This window comes from Pelodiscus sinensis, chromosome 7, assembly GCF_049634645.1.
Source record: "Pelodiscus sinensis isolate JC-2024 chromosome 7, ASM4963464v1, whole genome shotgun sequence".
Lineage (NCBI taxonomy): Eukaryota > Metazoa > Chordata > Testudines > Trionychidae > Pelodiscus > Pelodiscus sinensis.
In genome coordinates, this window is record NC_134717.1 from 46719072 (window position 1) to 46740072 (window position 21001).

General features: G+C 41.0%; 1 protein-coding gene across 1 annotated transcript in view; it reads right to left on the reverse strand.

The window, feature by feature from the left end:
* TTN (titin) overlaps window positions 1–21001 on the reverse strand; it is a 326433-nt gene that overhangs the window by 221246 nt on the left and 84186 nt on the right. The window contains exons 64-97 of the mRNA XM_075934411.1: window positions 20708–20986; window positions 20289–20576; window positions 19754–20032; window positions 19236–19517; window positions 18350–18628; window positions 17957–18238; window positions 16991–17269; window positions 16604–16891; window positions 16101–16379; window positions 15726–16004; window positions 15354–15632; window positions 14948–15235; window positions 14533–14820; window positions 13342–13623; window positions 12061–12339; window positions 11673–11954; window positions 11286–11564; window positions 10879–11166; window positions 10442–10720; window positions 10017–10295; window positions 9634–9912; window positions 9227–9514; window positions 8802–9089; window positions 7024–7305; window positions 6538–6816; window positions 6157–6438; window positions 5788–6066; window positions 4979–5266; window positions 4540–4818; window positions 4172–4450; window positions 3803–4081; window positions 1631–1918; window positions 1195–1482; window positions 330–620 (exon numbers count right to left, since the gene is read on the reverse strand). Of these exons, the coding sequence (XP_075790526.1) occupies window positions 330–620; window positions 1195–1482; window positions 1631–1918; window positions 3803–4081; window positions 4172–4450; window positions 4540–4818; window positions 4979–5266; window positions 5788–6066; window positions 6157–6438; window positions 6538–6816; window positions 7024–7305; window positions 8802–9089; window positions 9227–9514; window positions 9634–9912; window positions 10017–10295; window positions 10442–10720; window positions 10879–11166; window positions 11286–11564; window positions 11673–11954; window positions 12061–12339; window positions 13342–13623; window positions 14533–14820; window positions 14948–15235; window positions 15354–15632; window positions 15726–16004; window positions 16101–16379; window positions 16604–16891; window positions 16991–17269; window positions 17957–18238; window positions 18350–18628; window positions 19236–19517; window positions 19754–20032; window positions 20289–20576; window positions 20708–20986 (9606 nt within the window). The remainder of the gene's footprint in view (window positions 1–329; window positions 621–1194; window positions 1483–1630; window positions 1919–3802; window positions 4082–4171; window positions 4451–4539; window positions 4819–4978; window positions 5267–5787; window positions 6067–6156; window positions 6439–6537; window positions 6817–7023; window positions 7306–8801; window positions 9090–9226; window positions 9515–9633; window positions 9913–10016; window positions 10296–10441; window positions 10721–10878; window positions 11167–11285; window positions 11565–11672; window positions 11955–12060; window positions 12340–13341; window positions 13624–14532; window positions 14821–14947; window positions 15236–15353; window positions 15633–15725; window positions 16005–16100; window positions 16380–16603; window positions 16892–16990; window positions 17270–17956; window positions 18239–18349; window positions 18629–19235; window positions 19518–19753; window positions 20033–20288; window positions 20577–20707; window positions 20987–21001) is intronic.

Sequence of the window (21001 nt, forward strand, 5' to 3'; positions counted from 1 at the left end):
AAATCAGTCAATCACTGTTATATTATATTATTAGTACTTCATTTTAAGTCATAAGAAATAAACATATTGTGCTCAATCCTATCCTGATACACAAAAGTCACATTGAAGTTCACAGGAATTCTGCCTGAATATCTAAAGAAGTAGCTGCCATTATCTCATTGTGTATATGGTACTGAATGTCCATGATGTTTGCACACAATTATATATGGCCTAATTATAAGATTTTTAGTAAGAATTATTCAATTAGTTCTGGAAGACATATATTGATAGCTAACATGTTAATAAAGAAAACCAAGACTACTGGGAGGCAAAATGTGAAAGTAACTAACCTTTAATAATAACGGAGGACGTACACAATACACTTCCTGCTTCGTTGGACACTTTGCAGGTATACAAGCCAGCATCAGCCTGCCCTGCACTCTTAATCAGCAGAAGTATAATGTTGTTTTGGAATGATATTTCACAGTTAGCACTCTGATAGAATTCTTGGTTGTTTTTATACCAGGCAACGGTCAGAGGCTGAGAACCAGTAACACAACCCTCAAGTTTCAAGGTGTTGCCTTCTGTTTCTTCTACTGCTTCAGATAGTTTCTTTGTAAAACTAGGTGGAATTTTTCGTTCTGTAAGAGATGAACATATTCCTTAAATTCTAAAAACAAATTTTAAAATAAAAAAATCAATATAGGTCTTTTCAAGAAATGCATTTAATGACTGTATGTTGTTAAGAAATTGCATACATTTGAAAAGGAAATTATTTACAAAAGTATGAAAAGAACACTACTCTTTGCATAGCAAAACATCACACTGGGTAAATATGTTTTGTGATTAGCAGTTAAAAAGTAATAAGAGAAATTAAGTAGGCTCCCATTAAGAAAAAATGTCTTTTTGTTTAAGAAATCAAGACTTCATGTATAAGCAAGAAGAAGTAATCCGACTTTCATATTAACAGTGTAGGATGGCAAAATTGGCAAAGATGCAAAGAAAAGAGCACTGAAGAAATAATTATCTCCACTCCTTAATCCTCCCCATACATTCCTTTTAAAATCTTTTGGTCCCTCCTGATAAATCCTTACATTTTCCTAATTCATAGAGTGAAAAGATGGTGTCCAATTTATCTAGTAACAAGGTCACTTATTTATTTTAAATTTATAGAATTTCAATGTGCACACACCATACACGTGGCTCAGGCAATACCTTTAATGCTAAGCTGAGCTGTGCAAGAGTCCTTTCCAACTTCATTGCTAGCCTGGCATGTATAAGTTCCAGAGTCCGAATTGTCAGCATTCAGAATTGTCAAATGGGCTATGTTTTCTACATAACTGATCTGGTATTTTCCTCCAGTCCGTATCTCTTCGTTATTTTTTGCCCAAGTGACTTTAATTGGTTGTGAGCCTGATACATGGCATTCAAAGTCAGCACTTTCCCCAGCAAAAGCATCCATGGATGCAATTGGGATGTCAAACAATGGAGGATTCTTCCCTTCTGCGGGATAAAAACAGAAAAACACGTTTAGCTTTGCGAAGCTCAATTGATTTAAATCTTGTTCTTACATAGAATTGTTTTAAGTTGAGATGGAACCTGAAAAACGTCCTGGTGGTGTTAAAGGGAAATGATTTAACAACCAACCAACCTGTAAGCACAAGCCTAGCACTGGAAGAAGCAGTTCCAATAGCATTGGAAGCTGTACAAGTGTACTGCCCAGCAAGGCTCTTGTCGGTCTGCAAAAACTGGAGCGTTGCTTCGTTATTTAAGAATGACATTTGCACTGTGTAGTCCTCTCGGATAGGTGCGCCATCTTTAGTCCAGGATACTTCAATAGGTTCTGAGCCAGTTATACCACAATCAAACGTAACTGGTAAGCCAACAGTTTCATGAATGTCTCTCAAAGTTTGTGTGAACGAAGGAGGAAGTTTACGCTCTGCAAGGAAAGAAGAGTTGCTGAATGAAACTCTGGGAAAGCTCTTAGTGGATTCTCCAGTAAGCACTACCTAAGAAGATGCCAAATGTTGTCAAAGACTCAGCTGATTAATAAGAAAATACTGGAAATGCAGGCTTTGTTTTCAACCAACTTGCCTAACATAAAACAGTAAATTAGCAGAAAAGATGAAAGTGACTATAGGTTAGATAATTTAGCTTGGCTGCTGGTTTGAAAGGAGAGCTCTGGACAACCAGTCAACATAGTTTCAAATTTTTGATTAATAGTTTCAGATTTCCTACATAGGAAAGAAATGGAAGAATAACCATAATCAAGAATGCCCTATTCTGAAGGGGAAGAATCAGAATTCTGTGTCCCTTAGGGCAGTGGTCTCCAATTTTTTTAACCACATGATCACTTTTTCAATTTAAGCTCAATGTAAGATCTGCCTCTAACCCAAATTCCCTTGTCCCACTTCCTTCTTTGAGGCCCTGCCCCTGCTCCACCCCTTCTCCGAGGCCTCTCTCTGCTCATTCCATCCCTGTTCTTCCCTATCCTCACTCACTTGCACCAGGCTGGTTAGGGTGTTGGGGTGCAGGCTCTGGTCTTGGGCCAAGGGGTTTGGAGTGTGGGAGAGGCTCTTAACTTAGCCCAGAGTGGGAGACTGGGGTCCTGGAGGGGTTTAGGGTTCATGCTCTGGGAAGGAGTTTGCGTGCAGGGGGACTCATGTCTGGGGCAGCAGGTTAGGTGCAGGAGGAGGTTCAGGGCTGGGACAGGGGTTCAGGAAGCAGGCTCTGGCTGGGCACCGTTTAAGTGAGATGGCTTCTGGGTGGTGGAGCAGTGGAGTTAAGGCAGGCTTACTCCTGCCCTAGCCTTGCATTACTCCTGAAAGCAGCTGGCATGTACAGCAATGGCTCCATGGTGCCATGTGCTGCCCCCCATCTACAGGCACCGAGCCCATAGCTTCTATTGGCCATGGTTCCCGTCATTGATCACTGGGAGCTGCAGGAGTGGTGTCTGCAGGCAAGGGTGGCATTTGGAGACCCCCCTGCTCTGCCTTTCTTAGGGGCTTCTAGGACAAGCCAGACACTTCCAGGAGCAGCAATTACCACAGGGATAATTACTCCAGCAATGACAGGTTAGGCATGTTATAACTCACCACTCAAAGAATTAAATGTAAGCATAAGAGAGAAATTAAAATTATTAAATGCACAAACCAGTCAAAAACCAAAACTAACACACTTTGCAAGCTGTAAAAGAAATAACAACAACCCCCTACGTGTGTGTTGGGTCAGGAGATCGGATTGAAGTACAGTGTGTTAGTGAGAATGACAGAAACACACACAGTGTGTGAGAGTGACAGAGATTTGCATTGCCAAGCTCCCTCCATCCCCTTCTCTCTGTGTGAAGATGGGGCACAGAAGTGGGGTGAACAGGAACACCCTGATATCAGCAAACCCCCCTTCTCCTTCCCACACTCTGCACAGCAAGCAGGAGACAGGGGAGGGCAGCTCCTAGGCAGAGGGCAGGAGCAGCATGACAGTGGGTAGAGGAGCAACTGAAGCACCAGCACTTGATAGCTTCCTGGTTAAGCCAGTCAGGATCACCTGTCAGAGACTCTGAGAGCTACCAGAAGATCCCAATCTACTGGTTGGTGACCACTGCCTTAGAGAGAGGACTAGTTAACTCAGGACTGGCATTGGAAATGCATTTCCAGCGTATCCTTCAGTAGCGGAAGGTAATCAGTGCTAAGAGGATTCTAGATAGGGCAGGAGTGGGTGCTAACTTGTCAGGTAGAAACACAGAATGTTCCTAAGAAAAGATATTTTTCCTGAAAGTACCCTTTTGTTAGGCAACCTTTTAAATGTGATAACATCAAATATTCACCTTGAACAGAAAGCAAAGCTGATGAAGAAGCTTCTCCTACACTGTTTTCTGCTTTGCAGATATACTCCCCACTATCTCCAGTATCCACCTGGCTGAAAACCAAAGTGGCAACATTGTTCTTAAAGTGCATTTTAGAGGTAGGAGTTGCTCGTAGTTTTGTATCTCCTTTGTACCACGATACAGTAATTTCCGGTGTGCCAGCAACCTGGCATTGCAACGACACAGAATCCCCAACAGTCACTTGAGCAGGTTCCAAGCGTGTAACAAAATAAGGTGGTTCTGAAGAACAGAGACACGTCATTAGTACCAAAAATTAAATACCACAATAATCATTAGAATAGAAAGGACCTGGGTGGAAAAAGAGCGCACCTAATACTGAGACGTCAGCTTTACAAAGATCTAGTCCAGAATCATTCTCAATGTTGCAAGTGTACTGTCCCTGATCTTCTATTGTGCTACTGGAAACTTCCAGGATGGCAGACGTTTCTGTGGTAGTCATGCTGCATTTTTCAGAATGAGCTATTTCAAATCCATTTTTCTTCCACACGACGGCAATCGGAGAGGTACCGGAATATGTGCATTCCAGAATTAATGATTTTCCTTTTTCTACACTCAGATTATTCAGTTTTTTCACAAATTTGGCTGGTTCTGTAGCGAATAATATGAAAGTAAAAGTTAAAGGTAGATGCCGAAAGATTTTCTGTAGAGAAACATGTGAAATTGCAAGACTGACAAACCTTTCACAAAGAGCTGTGTTGTGCAAGAAACTTTGCCAGCCTCGTTAGTCACCAGGCAGCTGTAGTCTCCACTTTGGTGTGGCTGAACACCATACAGCTCCAATTGTGCAACTGATTTTTCCAGGGAGATGTTGCATGTATGTCCCGGTAATAGCTCAACGCTACCTCTAAACCATTTAACATCCAATGGAGGGGTGCCTTGGAGGATACTAGTAAAGGTGATGTTTGCCCCAGATAACACTTGCAAGGGATCAGGTTTCTTCACAAAAGAAGGAGGTTCTACAAACACACATAAAGGAGAAGTGCATTTGATGAAGAGTAAAATATGCCCACAGAAAACGCAGGTGATTAGACTCACGTGTACAGACCTCAAAACATAAAAACAACAACAAAGAATATATTTTATATCTGAAAGCTCCGCCTTATTCTGGATACTAACCTCTAACAGTCAAATATGCACTGCATTCATCAGATCCAGCTACATTATTCGCCGTGCATGAGTAAGTTCCCATATCAGACTCCTCTAGTGCATTAACTTTCAAAGAGCAAGCATTGTCTGTAAGGGCTGTCTGATACTTGTCTCCACTAGTGAGCTCCTGTCCATCATGGAACCAGGAAACAGAAATAGGCGGTGACCCATACACTTTACACTCCAGAACAACAGACGAACCCAAGAGACCATTGGCTTCTTTCAGTTTTCTTGTGAAAGAAGGAGGTATAATGCGATCTGTACAGGATAAAACACAGCTATAAATATTACAGCATAATAACTGAAAAGGAAAGTGTTTCCCAAGCATCTAGCCGAAGTACAGCACTTTTCTTTGACACACCTAGGTTGACTTCAGGGAATCCAAAACTGGTTTACAGGTCAACTCATTGAGGCCTGACGTTGTGAGAGAAGATAAGAGTGGGGTGGAGTATTCTCTCTATACCTCTCACCTCTTTTGAGGGACACCTTTCTCCTTTAATTTTTTTCACACTTTCTCATAAGGAGAGCAATAAATATTGCACCACCTGGGATGTGCAGACTCAGTTGATGAGAGCGAACCCTAGCAATATCCTCATATTCTCAAGGATGAAATATGTGGTGCAGGCTTCAACCTATTCCTGGCCTCAGTGATTTCTGCAAAGCTAGCTGGCCCATAGAGGGTTCCTAAATTCACATTAGTAATGAGTCCTCCCACAGTGAAAGCAGCGTATTACGTAAGGCCTTTTAAAGAAATTGTAGTCACAAGTTGTTCAACTAACCTGAAACACGCACTGAAGCTGTACAACTGCTTTTACCAACACTGTTTTTCACTTCGAATGTATATTCCCCACTGTCTTCTACCCTTGCATCAAGGATTTTAAGCCCAGACACTTTGTTGAAGAAGCTAATTTTGTATTTGTGATCGGTAGATAGTTCGTTCCCATCCTTAAACCACCTAGCAGTGAGCTCCGGTGTGCCATCCACTGTGCATTCTAGGGTACACGAGTCTCCAGATGTGACTTTCATTGGGCTTGGCTTCTCTACAATGACTGCAGGTTCTGAAATGACAGGCAAATCACGGACATATTTGATCTCAGGACAGCAGATATAATCAGTTTAAGTGAGGTGAGAATGTCCTTGTTACCCACCTAGAACTGACAAAGTGGCATAGCACTCCTGAACTCCAGCATCATTTTTGATCTGACAGATGTATTTTCCAGCACTGGCTGGTTCTGCATTTCCAATCCGTAGCGAGGCAACGTTTTCTGAATAGGAAATCCCAAGATTTTCACTTTCTCTAACGATATCCCCTTTGTCTTTCATCCACAGAACGGAAATGGGCTGGGCACCTTCTACTGTGGCCTGAAGCTCAACTTCCTCTCCAACTACAGCAGTGACATCACTGAGCTTCTTCACAAAAATCGGTGGTGCTGGTGAAGATAAAATACGTCATGTTTGCATCATAAGGGAAGTTCACGAGGAGGACGATGGGATGCCAGGTATGTAACTGATGTGTAAATCATACAAACCTCTTAGTGTTATAGTGGAAACGCAAGTGTCACCTCCCACATCATTTACAGCTTTACAGTGATATTCGCCGATGTCTGCATCACCCACGCTAAGAATGTGAATACTAGCCAAGTAGTTCTCAGACATGATTTTGTACTTCTTGCTGCTTCGAATCTCTCTTTTGTCCTTATACCATGAAATCTGGAATGGGGGAGTGCCCTGAAGTTCGCATTCAAAATGAACATCTGAACCCCTCAACGTCTCAACTGGATGGGGTTTCTTGCTGAAAGCAGGGGGTTCTAGGAAAAGAAGATGTTTGGAACACAGCAGAGAAAGGAACTTTTAGATCAGCGTGGGACATAACAGAGAAAAGAACATTTAATAGTAAATTCTGTCACTATGTTGAACTAATATGGGAGAGTAAAGACTGAAGAGAAGATTGATTGGCCTTCCACAGAAGATTAAAAGAGGGACTCATCAATAAAAGGAAAAGTGCAGGTTCTGACCTTTTACTTTCAATGAGGTACTGGTGTTTGCAGCACCCGCTGCATTGCGAGCTTCACAAGTGTAGTCTCCACTGTCTTCCACACTGAGATTGTGCATATCAAGGACTGCCACAGTGTCTATGAAGGACATTCTATATTTTTCACTATCATGGATTTCAGTTTCATTTTTGTACCAGGTGACACTGATTTCTGGGGAGCCACCTATTTTGCATTCATATCTGGTGGAATCATGCTGCTTCACAACTCGAGAGGAGTCTAGCTTCTTAATAAACCTTGGTGGTTCTATAAAACCAAACAACAGTAGTAAACAAGATGATTCACTAACGTGCACTGCACTCATCCATTAAAACACTACTACATCAATGAAATATCTAAACGAAAGCGTATACATTTTTGGGTTGGAAAAGAGTAAAAGTATCTACAGATTGTGAATTTATGCTAATGAGTAATGTAACTGGGGGCAGCATGACAAAAATGAACAGCGTACATAACAAACCAAAGCAATGAAGTTTCTTAGTAGGTATTTGCCAATGGTCCATATTATATTAGTAGAATGATTTTCTGAGTTTCTTGGAAATAATACGATGTATTTATTTAGCACAAAGATTATTGCATACTAAATTGCCATAATAGTAATTAACGAGCATTTAGATCTAAGCATTACCTTTGGCTATAATTCAATAGTTTACAGATCATATACTCAATTTTCTAATAGGTCCTGCCCACAAGACTAGATATATATTGAGCTGTTTCACTGAAATGTTCACCTCTTATTGTGGGTAACAGCCTTTTAAAATTCCAGATTTCTGCTCAAATCCACTCAAGTTCCATGCCAAAATCCAGCTGATTAGTAACCATAGCCATAATAGAAATTCATATTGAATTCTGTTCATGTTACATGCATAGAAGAGAATTCTACATAAGTTTCTGCTATAGTATTTAATATAGATATCTGTGTGTGTATACGTGTGTGCATGGGTGTGCGAGCTGTATAGCTTAGTTCTAGCATATATGCATATGCCTAAAGACTATTCCTAGAGCTACATTTGGGGCAAAAGTACATTTGTGATACATAAATCTTCTCTTTAAACTTTTGCATTTATTGTATTTTAATTTTTCTTATGGGTCCTTTTCTGTCGCTTTAGTACAGAACTAATTTTCAAGTAATATCTGCACTGCACAACAACTAACGCCAACAGAGGAACTGTGATTAGCGTTTTGAGAGCAATAAAAACGGGCAAACTCAGCAATATGTTGGAAATACCTAAGCTAACAGATATTAAGAAAGGTGTTTTTAGGACATGGGAACTGACCGAGAGATTTATATGTTATTAATGCTGATGCCATCGATATATCAAAGAAAGTTCTATTAATATAAACATTTCAACAATACATGTATTTAACCAAACAGAGCACCGGTGGTGAAAATTAGTCCCCAAGCTACTGTCAGCGCTAAAAGGTTGGAATTCTAAGGGACTGTTGGGTTGGGGAAGCAGAAGTTATCTTTAGAAAGGTGAAAGGATTTCGATCAGCAATCATGTCGGCGATCAAGATGACTCAAAGGTAAAATAATCAACAACATGAGAATTATTGCCGTCAAAATCCTAGCCTCTCTTCAACCCAGTAAGAAAACAACGGGTCTGGATTTCAGACCATTGAACGCTTTCCGTTTTGCACCGTTTCAAGGATTAAAGAAGCAGCAGCTCAATGTTGTTTTGTTTCTTTAACAAGGTAATGCACTTGGCAAGAAAGGGAGACAGGCTTGCACTTGTAAATACCTTTCACACTTAGCTGAGCTGCGCAAGAATCCTTTCCAACGCTGTTGCTCGCATAACAAGTGTATAGTCCAGCGTCCCCTTTGCCTACTTTCAGAACTGTCAAGCTGGCTGTGTTTTCCACCAGGGTGATCTTGTAGTTGCCCCCAGGGCGGATATCTCTGTTATCTTTTGCCCAAGTGACTTTTAGTGGCGCTGATCCAGTGACGTGACATTTAAAGGAACCGCTTGCTCCAAGAGCCACCTCAATAGGTACAGGTTTCACATCAAAGACCGGAGGTCTCAGATGTTCTAAAAGTGGAAAGGTACAAAAAGTAACTCTCACCAGCTGCTTCACCACCACCACTATAGAAGCAGTTCGTTTAGCATCACACAGCAATGCAGGGTTTTACAGCTCATGGCCAGGGAAAGATTTAGCTGCTACCCACCTGTGAGGAGGAGCCTGCCACTGGAAGAAGCGCTCCCCAGAGCATTTTGAGCTGAGCACGAGTATTGACCACAGTGAGTCATGGTGGTCTGCAAGATCTGGAGAGTGGCCACGTTGTTTAAGAATGTTGTTTGTGTGTTCTCATCGTCGTGTAGCAACTCCCCGTCCTTATGCCACGACACCTCAATAGGTTCCGAGCCATTGATGCGACAATCGAAGGTAACGGGGGAACCCACGGTCTCGTGGATGTCTTTCAGTTTTTTTGCAAAGGTAGGTGGAAACTTACGGTCTGCAAGGAAGGGAGGAGAAAATAAGCATCCTGCAACCTGGAGACAATTCCCATTTCCATTTACAATAAGCCAATCTTATAAAGAGTAATCACTGAATTATGTGAAATTAAACCATCACCTTTAACCGTGAGCAGAGCTGTGGAAGATGCAAATCCAACGCTGTTTTCCGCTCTGCAGACGTATTCTCCAAGGTCACTGCTCTCCACCTTGTTGAAAACTAACGTTGCCACATTGTTTTTGAAATACATTTTATAAGCCGGGGTCGATCTTAGTTTTGTATCGTCTTTGTACCACGAGACTTTGATTTCCGGCGTCCCAGAAATTTGACACTGAAAGGTTGCGGACTCGCCGACTGTCACCTCCACCCGTTCAAAGTGTGTAACAAAATAAGGTGGTTCTAAAGCACAAAAGATTGCAATCAGCACCACAGGAAAGAGAGCAACTCTTATAGCGACCGTTATTAATACAAGAGCACTGAAGGAATCGGCGATAACAACACACCTAGGATTGATATGAGGCCTTGGCAAAGATCTGCTCCAGCATCATTCGCAACCTCGCAAGTGTACTCCCCCTCATCGTCTTTTGTACTGCTAGGAATTTCCAGAATGCCGGATTTTTCAGTACTTGTTATGCTACATCTCGGAGACTGTGTTAAGGGAATGCCGTTCTTCTTCCATGTTACAGAAATAGGAGGCGTTCCTTTGTATGTGCTTTCCAAAAGTATGGATTTCCCTTGCTCTACACTGAAATCACTTAATTTCTTCACAAATGTGGCTGGCTCTATAGCAACAAATAGGAAGACAAAAAATAAAAAAGGAAGAGAATTAGAAATACCCCGACAGTCATAAACACACACACACACACATACATACATACAAACAAACAAACAAGCAAACAAATAAATAAAAGCAACTATTGAGACAAACCTTTTACAAAAAGATGAGTGGTACAAGACACACTGCCAGCATCATTAGTGACTCGACAGGTGTAATCCCCACTGTGGAATGGTTCCACTTCATACAGTTCCAGTTCTGCTACTGTATCCTCCAAAGAGATGTTGCAGGTACTGTCTGACACAAGCTCCCTGATGCCTCTGAACCAGTTAACTTTGAACGGAGCCGTTCCTTTTATGAGACTTGTGAATGTTACACTCATCCCAGGTAGAACTTCCACGGGATCAGGTGTCTTCGCGAAGGAGGGTGGTTCTAGATGTACAGAAAGCAGATATGAATTAATATGGTCGGTATGGTCCAGATCAGAGTTTGGCTGGCGCTTCACAGACTCTATGAAAATTGCCAAGGAACAAATACCAGCAAATGGAGGAATTATTTTGCCTAAGGCATCTTGACCATCTTTTACTAACCTTGTACAATAAAAAAGGCACTGCATTCATCAGACCCAGCTACATTTGTAGCGACGCAGGTGTAAGGTCCTGTATCTGATGCGTCCAGTGCATTCAGTTTCAATCTACAGACGTTGTCTGAGAAAGAGATTTCATATTTGTCGCCACTAACAATCTCATTTCCGTCTTGTAACCAGGCAACTGAAATGGGCGCCGATCCCGAAACTTTGCACTCTAGTAGCGCCGAAGAACCTAGGATTCCGTATGTTTCCTTTAACTTTCTTGTGAAAAAAGGAGGGGCAATGCGATCTGTGCGGGAAAAAGCGACAAAACCACAGGTTGGTTTTTAAAATTATTATTATGAGGGGAAGATCTGTTGATAGAAAAAACAGCGCTAAATGACAGCTAAAAGTGGGCAGCCTGCGAACCTGAAACATCAACTGAGGATGTGCAGCTACTTTCACCAACTTCGTTTCGCACTTCAAATGTATACAGTCCCCGGTCTCCCCCGTCCGCAGAAAGAACTTTCAGGGTAGCTACTTTGTTGAAAAAGGTGATTTGATATTTGCGGCCGCTCTGTAGTTCTCTTCCATCCTTATACCACTTTGTAATAAGCTCTGGTGTTCCACCCACCGTGCACTCCAATGTAAAAGAATTCCCAGCTGTGACTGACATCGGCTCTGGCTTTTCTAAAATTACTGCTGGCTCTGAAAGAAGAAAAGGCCATTTAAATCGGTCAAATCTACTTGTAAAGATTTTGTGCCTGAGAAGTATGACGATACTTTGCTTATTTTTGGTTAGAAGCTTTTACCAACCTAATACTTGTAAAAATGCTGAACACTCTCTCATTCCAGCGTCATTTTTGATCTGGCAGATATACTTTCCAGTGTTGGCTCCTTCCGTGCTTCCGAGCTCAAGAATAGCAATATTATCCATAAAGGAAATCTGGACATTTTCGCTTTCTCTGATGATGTCGCCCTTATCCTTAAGCCACAAAACAGAAATAGGCTGAGAGCCTTCCACTACAGCTTGCAGCGTAGTCGGTTCTCCAACAAAGGCTACCGTGTCACTTAACTTCTGAACAAATCTTGGAGGTTCTAATGATGGAAAGAGTCACAGTAAAAGATAAGTCAACTTTAGAAAGAAATAGCCATAATGCTATGAAAAGGATTGTGAATGCTGCTTATCCTTGTTTATACAAACCTTTGAATTTCACAGCACAAACACAAGTGTCACTTCCCACCTCGTTCATGGCTTTGCATTGGTACTCCCCAGTGTCTGAAGTTTCGAGGTTCAGAATGTGAACGCTGGCTGTGAAGTCTTTAGATGTAACTTTGAACTTCTTACTGCTTCTCACTTGTCTCCTGTCTTTGAACCATGCCACTTCAAATGGCGGAGTTCCCGAAATTTCACATTGAATGACAACGTCCGAATCTTTAAGTGTCTCTACAGGGGTAGGTTTCTTGCTAAAAACAGGAGGTTCTATAAAAAAAGAATAACATCAGCACCTATAAGTGTGTGTCCTGCAAGAGGTTTCTGGTTAACAACAGGGTCCAAGATAGTCAGTAGGGGGAGCCTAAAAAGTCATGCTCAAAGTCATATTTAGACATCTAAATGTGATCTAGCTTTCAAAAGTGATGAGCAGCTAGCAGTTTACACTGAGGTCATATCTATTTCTACATTTATCAATTCCTAGCGTAGAAATCGGAATCCTACGCACATATTTTGAATTCAGAAATCCTATTCGGTTCCCCAAACATAGGATGTCAATAAGGGTGACCTTGTGTTTAGGACTTTACTTTAGCCCACCCTACGCTCAGATCTATTTTCTTTGTCCACTGCAGCTTCCTCTCTCCTAAATTTTCTAGATTTTATTGCCAGTCTGCTTCTCCCAACCTGGCCTACGCTCTTTCCCAAGCAGCCCTTATGCATGACATAGCTCCCCAAAATGGATAAATCCACTACCTTTCGAATATGCCTTCTCACATTTCATTTCTGCCATACTTGCGGAACTCTGACCGCTCACAGAGAGTAGGCAGAGAGCGGGCTACAAGGAACACACTAATACTTTACATCAAAACAACGTGGTTGTCCTATTCCTGTTTCTTCCTCCTCCGTTTACCCCACCATCTGTTCGTTCCATTCACTGCTTGCATCTTGCCATTAGGCAAGAATGGCAGGTCTTTATGGAAGGTACTGCCTCCTTACTGGATATTTATGCAGTGCCTTGAACTATGGGTCCTCGCTGGGTTCTCTAAATGCTACTGCTGTTAATACCACTAATGTGTGATACGCATAGTCCTTTGGGTTAGGGTGAGATCTTGCTCTAAAAAAAAGTGTTTGGCCATTTACGTCGAAGCCTTCTGTTGAAGCCGCTATCCCTGTAGGTTGATTTTGCTATTTTGAGGCTGCACAGTAGCGTAGGTAACGGCACTGAGCAAGAATGAAAGGAAGTGTGATAGGTGTGACACAAAGGCTTCTAACCTTTCACTGTGACAACAGTACTGCAGCTTGCAGAGCCAGCAGAATTGTGAGCCTCGCAAATGTAATCACCACTGTCTTCAATGCCAGCATCAGTAACGGTGAGAACTGCCACAGAGTCACTGAATGACATCTTGTATTTCTCACTAGCATGGATTTCAGCGTCGTTTCTGTACCACACAACTTTGATTTCCGGGGAGCCGCTTATTTTGCACTCCAGTTGAACTGAATCCCCCTGTTTCACGAAACGTGAAGCTTCTAATTTCTTAACAAACTTTGGCGCTTCTATAAACAAAATAAATGAATACAAATAAACAATAACATTCAACATTCAGGGTTTTCTCTTATTTGTCAGAATGATTGTGCAGAATAAATGCCCTGGAGCAGATAAGAATCTTGTAACTTCCTAGAATACCATTGGTACAAAAGTAAATTAAGCTTCTCTTCAAGTGACAAAAAGAAGAGAGAAGATGAAAATCGTATCTACAGCTAAATAGGTGAGCCCAGCCGAGTTGGCTTCAAAGCATGAATGTCTTGAAAATCCAGACCCCCAATCAAGCGAACTGGAATTTTGTCATAGGCTTCAGCAGGGCCAAAATTTGTGTGTATATAAATCTCGATCTCTCTTTCTCTCGCATGCAGGTTTTTGTGTGAAGTCCCTGGATGGTTCAGACTCCAGAGTAGTTCACCCATCCATAAACGGTAAGTGAATATCAATTCAAGTTGAAGACTTAATTTAATCCCGTAAAATATAAAATAACATTACTTTTTTTCCAGTTTCTACGTTTTTATCGGTTTGCCATATTACCAACTAAATTCTTCTAAGCATGGCTACATAAAAGTGCCACCATGTTCTAACTTAAAAATTAAATCAATAATCAAAGAACTCCATCAAACTTAGAAAAAGAACATGTGTGATCGTATGTAAAACTACATAGAACATGGATAATGCCAAGAGAAATTAAGAGAGAAATTAACTCATTTGCATATACTCAAAATTTGTGCTCTCACACACTGCAGAATGAAAAAAAAATGAAGACTTAAAATCTATGATAGCCACAGTTTAACGTAATTTGAAAAGACCTTCTCAGGTTAACTCCAACGTTTAAAGATGCAGGGGGGCATAAAAATAAAATGCAACTACTTTTTTTTCCTAAAAAAGCCACACTAGTGAGGCCTACTTAATAGCAATACCTTTGACATTAAGTTGGGCTGAGCAAAAGTTTTTTCCAATTTCGTTGCTTGCTTGGCAGGTATACTGGCCAGAGTCTCCTTTGCCTGCTCTCAGAATTCTCAGGTGAGCTGTATTTGCTATAAAGGTAATATTATAGTTTCCTCCCATTCGGATTTCTCTGCCATCTTTTGCCCAGGTGACATTTATTGGTTGGGTTCCAGTAACATGACATTCAAAATCCGCACTTTCTCCACTCGGAACTTCCAAGGATGCTGGTGTTATATCAAAGGAAGGAGGTTGCTTGGGTTCTACAAATTAAAAGAACAAGTAGAATACTGATTGCTTTGTATTCTCCTTAAATCGAACATTGTTGATATCAGTTCATGTACAAAGAATCAAAACGTGAACGGAGCTTTGAATCAACAGCAAACGAACCTGAGACTGTGAGCCTAGCGCTAGAAGTAGCAGTTCCAACAGCATTAGTCGCCGTGCAAGAGTATTGTCCAGTGTGACTCATCTCGGTTTGAGACAGCTGAAGAATCGCTACATTCTCTACGAATGAGGTTTGCACATAATGGTCATCTCTTAAAGGTACACCATTTTTATACCAAGCCACGCTAATAGGTTCTGAGCCATTTAGGCGACACGTAAATTTAACTGGTAAGCCAACTGTTTGTTCAATGTCCTTTAATTTTCTTGCAAAGGAAGGCGGAAGTTTGCGCGCTGTAAAAAAAATTAAGTATGTTATAAATATACTTGGTGTGATATTTTCTCTGCTTAAGGTTGTGCGGGAAAGAACTCCAAAGAATAGTTTTGAACAAGCTCACAGAAAAATCATTACCTTGAACTGTTAAGAGAGCCGTTGTAGTTGCAGTTCCTATACTGTTTTCTGCTTTGCATATATATTCTCCACTGTCATTGCTATCCACTTTGTTAAACACTAGAGTAGCAACATTATCTTTAAAGAACATTTTATACTCAGGAGTAGATCTTAGTTTTGTATCTCCTTTGTACCAAGATACTGTTATTTCTGGTGTTCCAGCAACATGGCAATGCAAAGTCGTGTAATCTCCAACTGACACTTCCAGAGGTCCCAATTGTGTAACAAAATAAGGAGGTTCTAAAAAAACCACAAATATAATAAGTAAGGAACAGTTAATCTTAGGTGCAAACGACGCTTTGATGAGAATAATTAAGCAAAAAGTGATCACACCTAATGTCGACACCAGTGCTTCACAAACATCCCCTCCTGCCTCGTTTTCAACATGGCAAGTGTATTCTCCTTCATCTTCTTTTGTACTATTAAGAATCTCCAGAATGCAAGATTTTTCCGTTGTGACGATGTTGCATTTTTCAGACTGAGTTATAGGCTTGCCATTCTTCTTCCATATAACCGAGATCGGGAGGCTACCAGTGTATGTGCTTTCCAGAACTATGGGGTTTCCAGGCTCAACACAGTGATCACTCAACTTCTTCACAAACACTGCTGGTTCTAATGAGCAATAAGAAGTCGAACATTATTTGAGTGATTTTGTTCAAAGGTGTCGATATTTTAGAGAAGAAAAGAGGAATTTGAATCTCTACAAACCTTTTACAGACAGATGTGCTGTACAGGATGCTTTGCCAGCATCGTTAGTCACTAAGCAAGTATAATCTCCGCTTTGAAGCGGATCAACATCAAACAACTCCAGTTCTGCAACCGAATCCTCCAAACTGATGTTACATTTATATCCTGGCACAAGTTCATTGACCCCTCTAAACCAGTTCACCTTGAATGGAGGCGTTCCTCTGATAACACTTGTGAAAGCGACACTTGTGCCCGGTAAAACATCCACGGGTTCGGGTTTCTTCACAAAAGAAGGGGATTCTAAACAATTTTTTAAAAAAAAAAAAATCAAGTCAGTATCAAGTGAGCCTGGTTTGTAAATGTACAATTTGAAAATAAAGAGCAAAACATTTTATGTTCTAATGAATATCCTCTGCCTCCCCCCCCAAAAAATGTATACCCAGAAAATAAGAGACATAGCCAAGAAAGAATGTTCTATAGAAGTGGGTTTATGGCAACGTGCTAGTTGTCCAACCCATACTGACCTTGTACGGTCAATACTGCCCTGCATTCATCAGACCCAGCTACATTAGTAGCTTTGCAGGTGTAACCTCCCGTATCTGATGCATTCAGTGAATTCAGTTGCAAAACACAGAGATTATCTGAAAACGAGGTTTGATGTTTTTCTCCACTAACTATCTTATTTCCATCTTGAAACCAGGCAACAGAAATAGGTGGCGATCCGGATACTTTGCACTCCAGAAGCGCCGATAAGCCCAGCACGCCGTTTGTGTCTTTTAATTTTCGTGTGAAAGAAGGCGGAATAATTCGATCTGTATGAGAAAAACGTGGACAAATCCACAGAGGTTTAAAAGGCGGGAACATTTCCCAAAGAATAACTTGGTGAAACGCACGAGAACTACAGAACTAACCTAAGACATCAACGGAGGCTGTGCAGCTGCTTTTCCCAACATCGTTTTGCACTGCGAAAGTATATATGCCGCTGTCTCCCTTTTCTGAATCGAGAATTTTAAGCGTAGATACTTTGTTGTGGACAGTAATTTTGTATTTGTGGCTGCTTGTCAGTTCTTTTCCATCCTTAAACCACCCAACTGAAAGTTCGGGTGTGCCAGCCACTTTGCACTCTAATGTGCAAACATCTCCCACAGTCACTCGCATTGGCTCTGCCTTCTCTACAATGATTGCCGGCTCTGGAAGGAGATGCGAGCAACAGCCATTGTAAACAACGTACTTGAGTCGCTAGGTTCTATACATAATCACGTCGCATTAGCACAAATAGCTGTTTTGGCCACATCTGGTACACACTGCATAGCAATTTGATGAATCAGGGGAATTTATGAAACTTCCTTTCTCCCTTATGTCTGTCTCATACTGACTATCTCTTACTATGGGTTTGTGCAGCGCCCTGCACAACGAGGATCTTGGTTGGGGACTTTAACCGCTGTGATAAAAATACAATAAAATAAGATTAGGGACTCCACTTCTGTGCAGATGTGTAAGACAAAGCGGCGAAATTTTCTCCACGCCGTTTTACCAGTCTCCCTGTCTCTTTGAACTCTCCTGAGCAGAGGACAAGCATTATGAATGGTGCCGAATTATGAAGTGGTTTCGTGATTAATAATAGTTGGGGACAAAGAGGCGGTCACACTTCAGAAAGGTGTGTTAACTTCATATGTTACCTAACAGCTTGAACTTTATAAGGATGGACAGGGAAACTTAATTTAATTAACTTTCTCCTCGCGAAGCTCCTGGCATTGATCACCGTCAAAAGACAAGATACTGGGCTAGATGGACTTTTGGTCGGACCCACTTTGCCATTTTTATGTTAAAAGGATGCAAGTATACCCCGGCATCCCGCCAACACCCTTGATACCAACCTAGAACGGTTAAGGTAGCCATGCATTCCCGACTTCCAGCATCATTCCTGATCTGACAGATATACTTTCCCGCACTGCCTGGTTCCGCATTTGCAAGCTGTAGAGTTGCAATGTTTTCCACAAACGTAATCCTGGTGTTTTCACTTTCTCTGATGACTTCTTCCTTGTCTTTAAGCCACTGGACAGAAATAGGCTGAGAACCTTCCACTCTTGCTTGTAATTCTACTGGTTCACCAATCACAACTGAGATACTGCTTATTTTCGTCACGAATTTTGGTGGTTCTGCACAAGAAACACGTGACTGTAGTAAAGCCCTCCAGCATTCGCTCAAGAAACCATCAAAAAGCGTCTCCTACGAAGGACCCGACACAGATTCCGTGCAAATAAACTCACCTTTCAGTTTTACTGTGCAAATGCAAGAGTCACTCCCGACGTCGTTCTGTGCTTTGCACTGGTATTCACCAATGTCTGAGGCTTCAACCTTAAGAATGTGAATACTCGCATGGTAATTTTTGGAGGTGACCTTATACTTTTTACTGCTGCGGATTTGTCGCTTATCTTTATACCACATAACTTCGAAAGGGGGCGTTCCAGAAATTTCACATTCAAGACTCACGTCAGTGCCTTTGAGCATGTCTACAGGAGAAGGCTTCCTGCTAAAAACAGGAGGTTCTACAACAAGAAAAGCAGTTGACATCGTTATAAAGTTATTGGGGTCTATGTAACAGACATAAAATTATTCTTACAAGGATTATCATCACAGTAACAGCAAGTTTATGTTTTAGGGGAAAATCCGTGGACTGAATTTGCATTCTCCACGGATTTTCTGGGCATATACTATAATAAACTCAATTTTGGAGGCTGATAAGAAGACAGATACATGCTTTCATAGCAACTCTTTTAGCTAATCCAAACAAACAGAATAGGAGTTATTCCCACATGGCTTCAGGCAGTCATACCAAATACTGTTGTGCTAAACTACAATTAACCAGATTTCTGGTTTGTCGTCCTTAAAATTTCAGCGCCACGAGGTAACAGATTTCAGGATTCTGAGAATCATGGTGCAATTCAAGGAGTAATTTAGGACTATTCTCCACATCTGGGAAGAGTGGAGTAATGGTTACATCTTTAAAAAATCTTATCCATTAAATAAGGGAGAATGGCAAACTGGACAAGAAGAAAAAGGCTACACCAGGAAAAGAAATAAGCAATGTGTACTTGTGGAGGGGAGAATTACAAATCTAAGTACAAACTAATATGCGAAAGAGTGATTTCTAACCTTTCACTATAACCTTAGTACTGCAGCTCGTCCTGCCAGCAGGATTGTGAGCCTCACATATGTAATCCCCGCTGTCTTCAGTACTCAGATGGTTCATTTCAATCACCGCCACAGAATCACTGAACGACATCCTGAATTTGTCACTGGCAATGATTTCACTGTCATTTCTGTACCATACCACTCGGATTTCTGGGGATCCGCTTATTTTGCATTCAAGTCGTGCCGAGTCACCCTGTTTTACTACTTTTGATGCTTCTAGCTTCTTAACAAACTTCGGAGGTTCTATGAAACATACAAAAAGTGGAATGAATAGGGGAGGAAAAGGTGATTTCTAAATTAATGTTGAAAAGGAAAGAGAAAAGAACGAATGAAAGAAAACCGATTCTAAGCATGAGTTAAGAGTTTCTAAAACCAAAATCACAGAAAGAACTAGCCTGGAAATATTTATAAGAACAATATTTGGGCTCGACAAAAGACAGACAAGAAGAGAGCAATACAAAACAAGCAAATGTGCACACCTGTTACCAGCAAGGTTGCAGTACAAGAATCGCTACCAACGTCATTGGAAACTTGGCAGGTATAGTGTCCACTCTTTGAAATATCCACCGAATAGAGATTTAAGAAACCCGTTGATCCTTCTATCCCAATATAACAATTAGCTCCAGAAACAAGTTCCAAATCTTCTTTAAACCATTTTATTGTAAACGGTGGTGTTCCTTTCAACACAGCCTTAAACTCCACCATAGAATTCGGGATGGCTTGCTGGTTTTCGGGTTTTACTAGGAAGCTTGCTGGCTCTACAGTTTTCAAGGGAAGGATACGTTTAGTTAAATCCTCGGCAGAAGGAATGTTTGAAAAGGAAACAAAGTGAGCAATCAAGAAAATTAAAGAGTTCTAAATAGCTCCTAAGGAAAACGAAGCGTCACAGAAAGAGCAAAAATTATACTGTAACTTTTCGCAGTATTATTCAAAGAAGTAAGATTGCAATTATTTGTAAAAGACATTTTTTTCAATAACTACTAAAAGTAAGAGAAGATGTAAAGAGTTCCAAACCTTTCACTGTTAAGACGGCACTGCAAGAGTCACTTCCCGCAACATTAGTCACACTACACGTGTAATTTGCAGTATCTGCCAACTCCAGATTTAAAATCTCCATTGATACAGTATTCTCATGGCACAGGCTCCTGTATTTTGCACTATCATGTAATTCTTTTCCATCTTTATACCATTTAGCAGTAATGGGGAGTGAGCCAGAAACTTTACAATCCATATGAACTGACGAGCCCAGAACTTGATCTATTTTCGTTAACTTTTTGGTAAATGATGGAGGAATTGTTTGATCTGCCCAAACACAATGGTAAAAACAGAACAGTTAATGTCCTTCATCTCAAATAGCTTCACAAATGCCGGTAGGCAATCCAATTTTTTCCACCCCACCGAAAAAGCAAAATGCAATGAAGCAAAATACAAACCTAACACTGTCAAAACAGATTCACAGGTGCTGCTTCCAAAATCGTTTTCAACTTTAAAAGCGTAGGTACCACTGTCCTCCTTCATTACCGATTCAATCCTGAAACTGGCCACGTTATTGTCAAAGCTCATGGTATAATATCTACTGGGAAGAAGCTGTTTGCCATCTTTAAACCATTTCAATTTGAGTTCTGGTGTTCCAGCCACAGTGCATTCCAAGGTCACTGGGTCTCTTTCAGTTACTTTAACTGACTTAGCCTTTTCTATGATCTGAGCAGCTTCTGCAGTAAGAATTA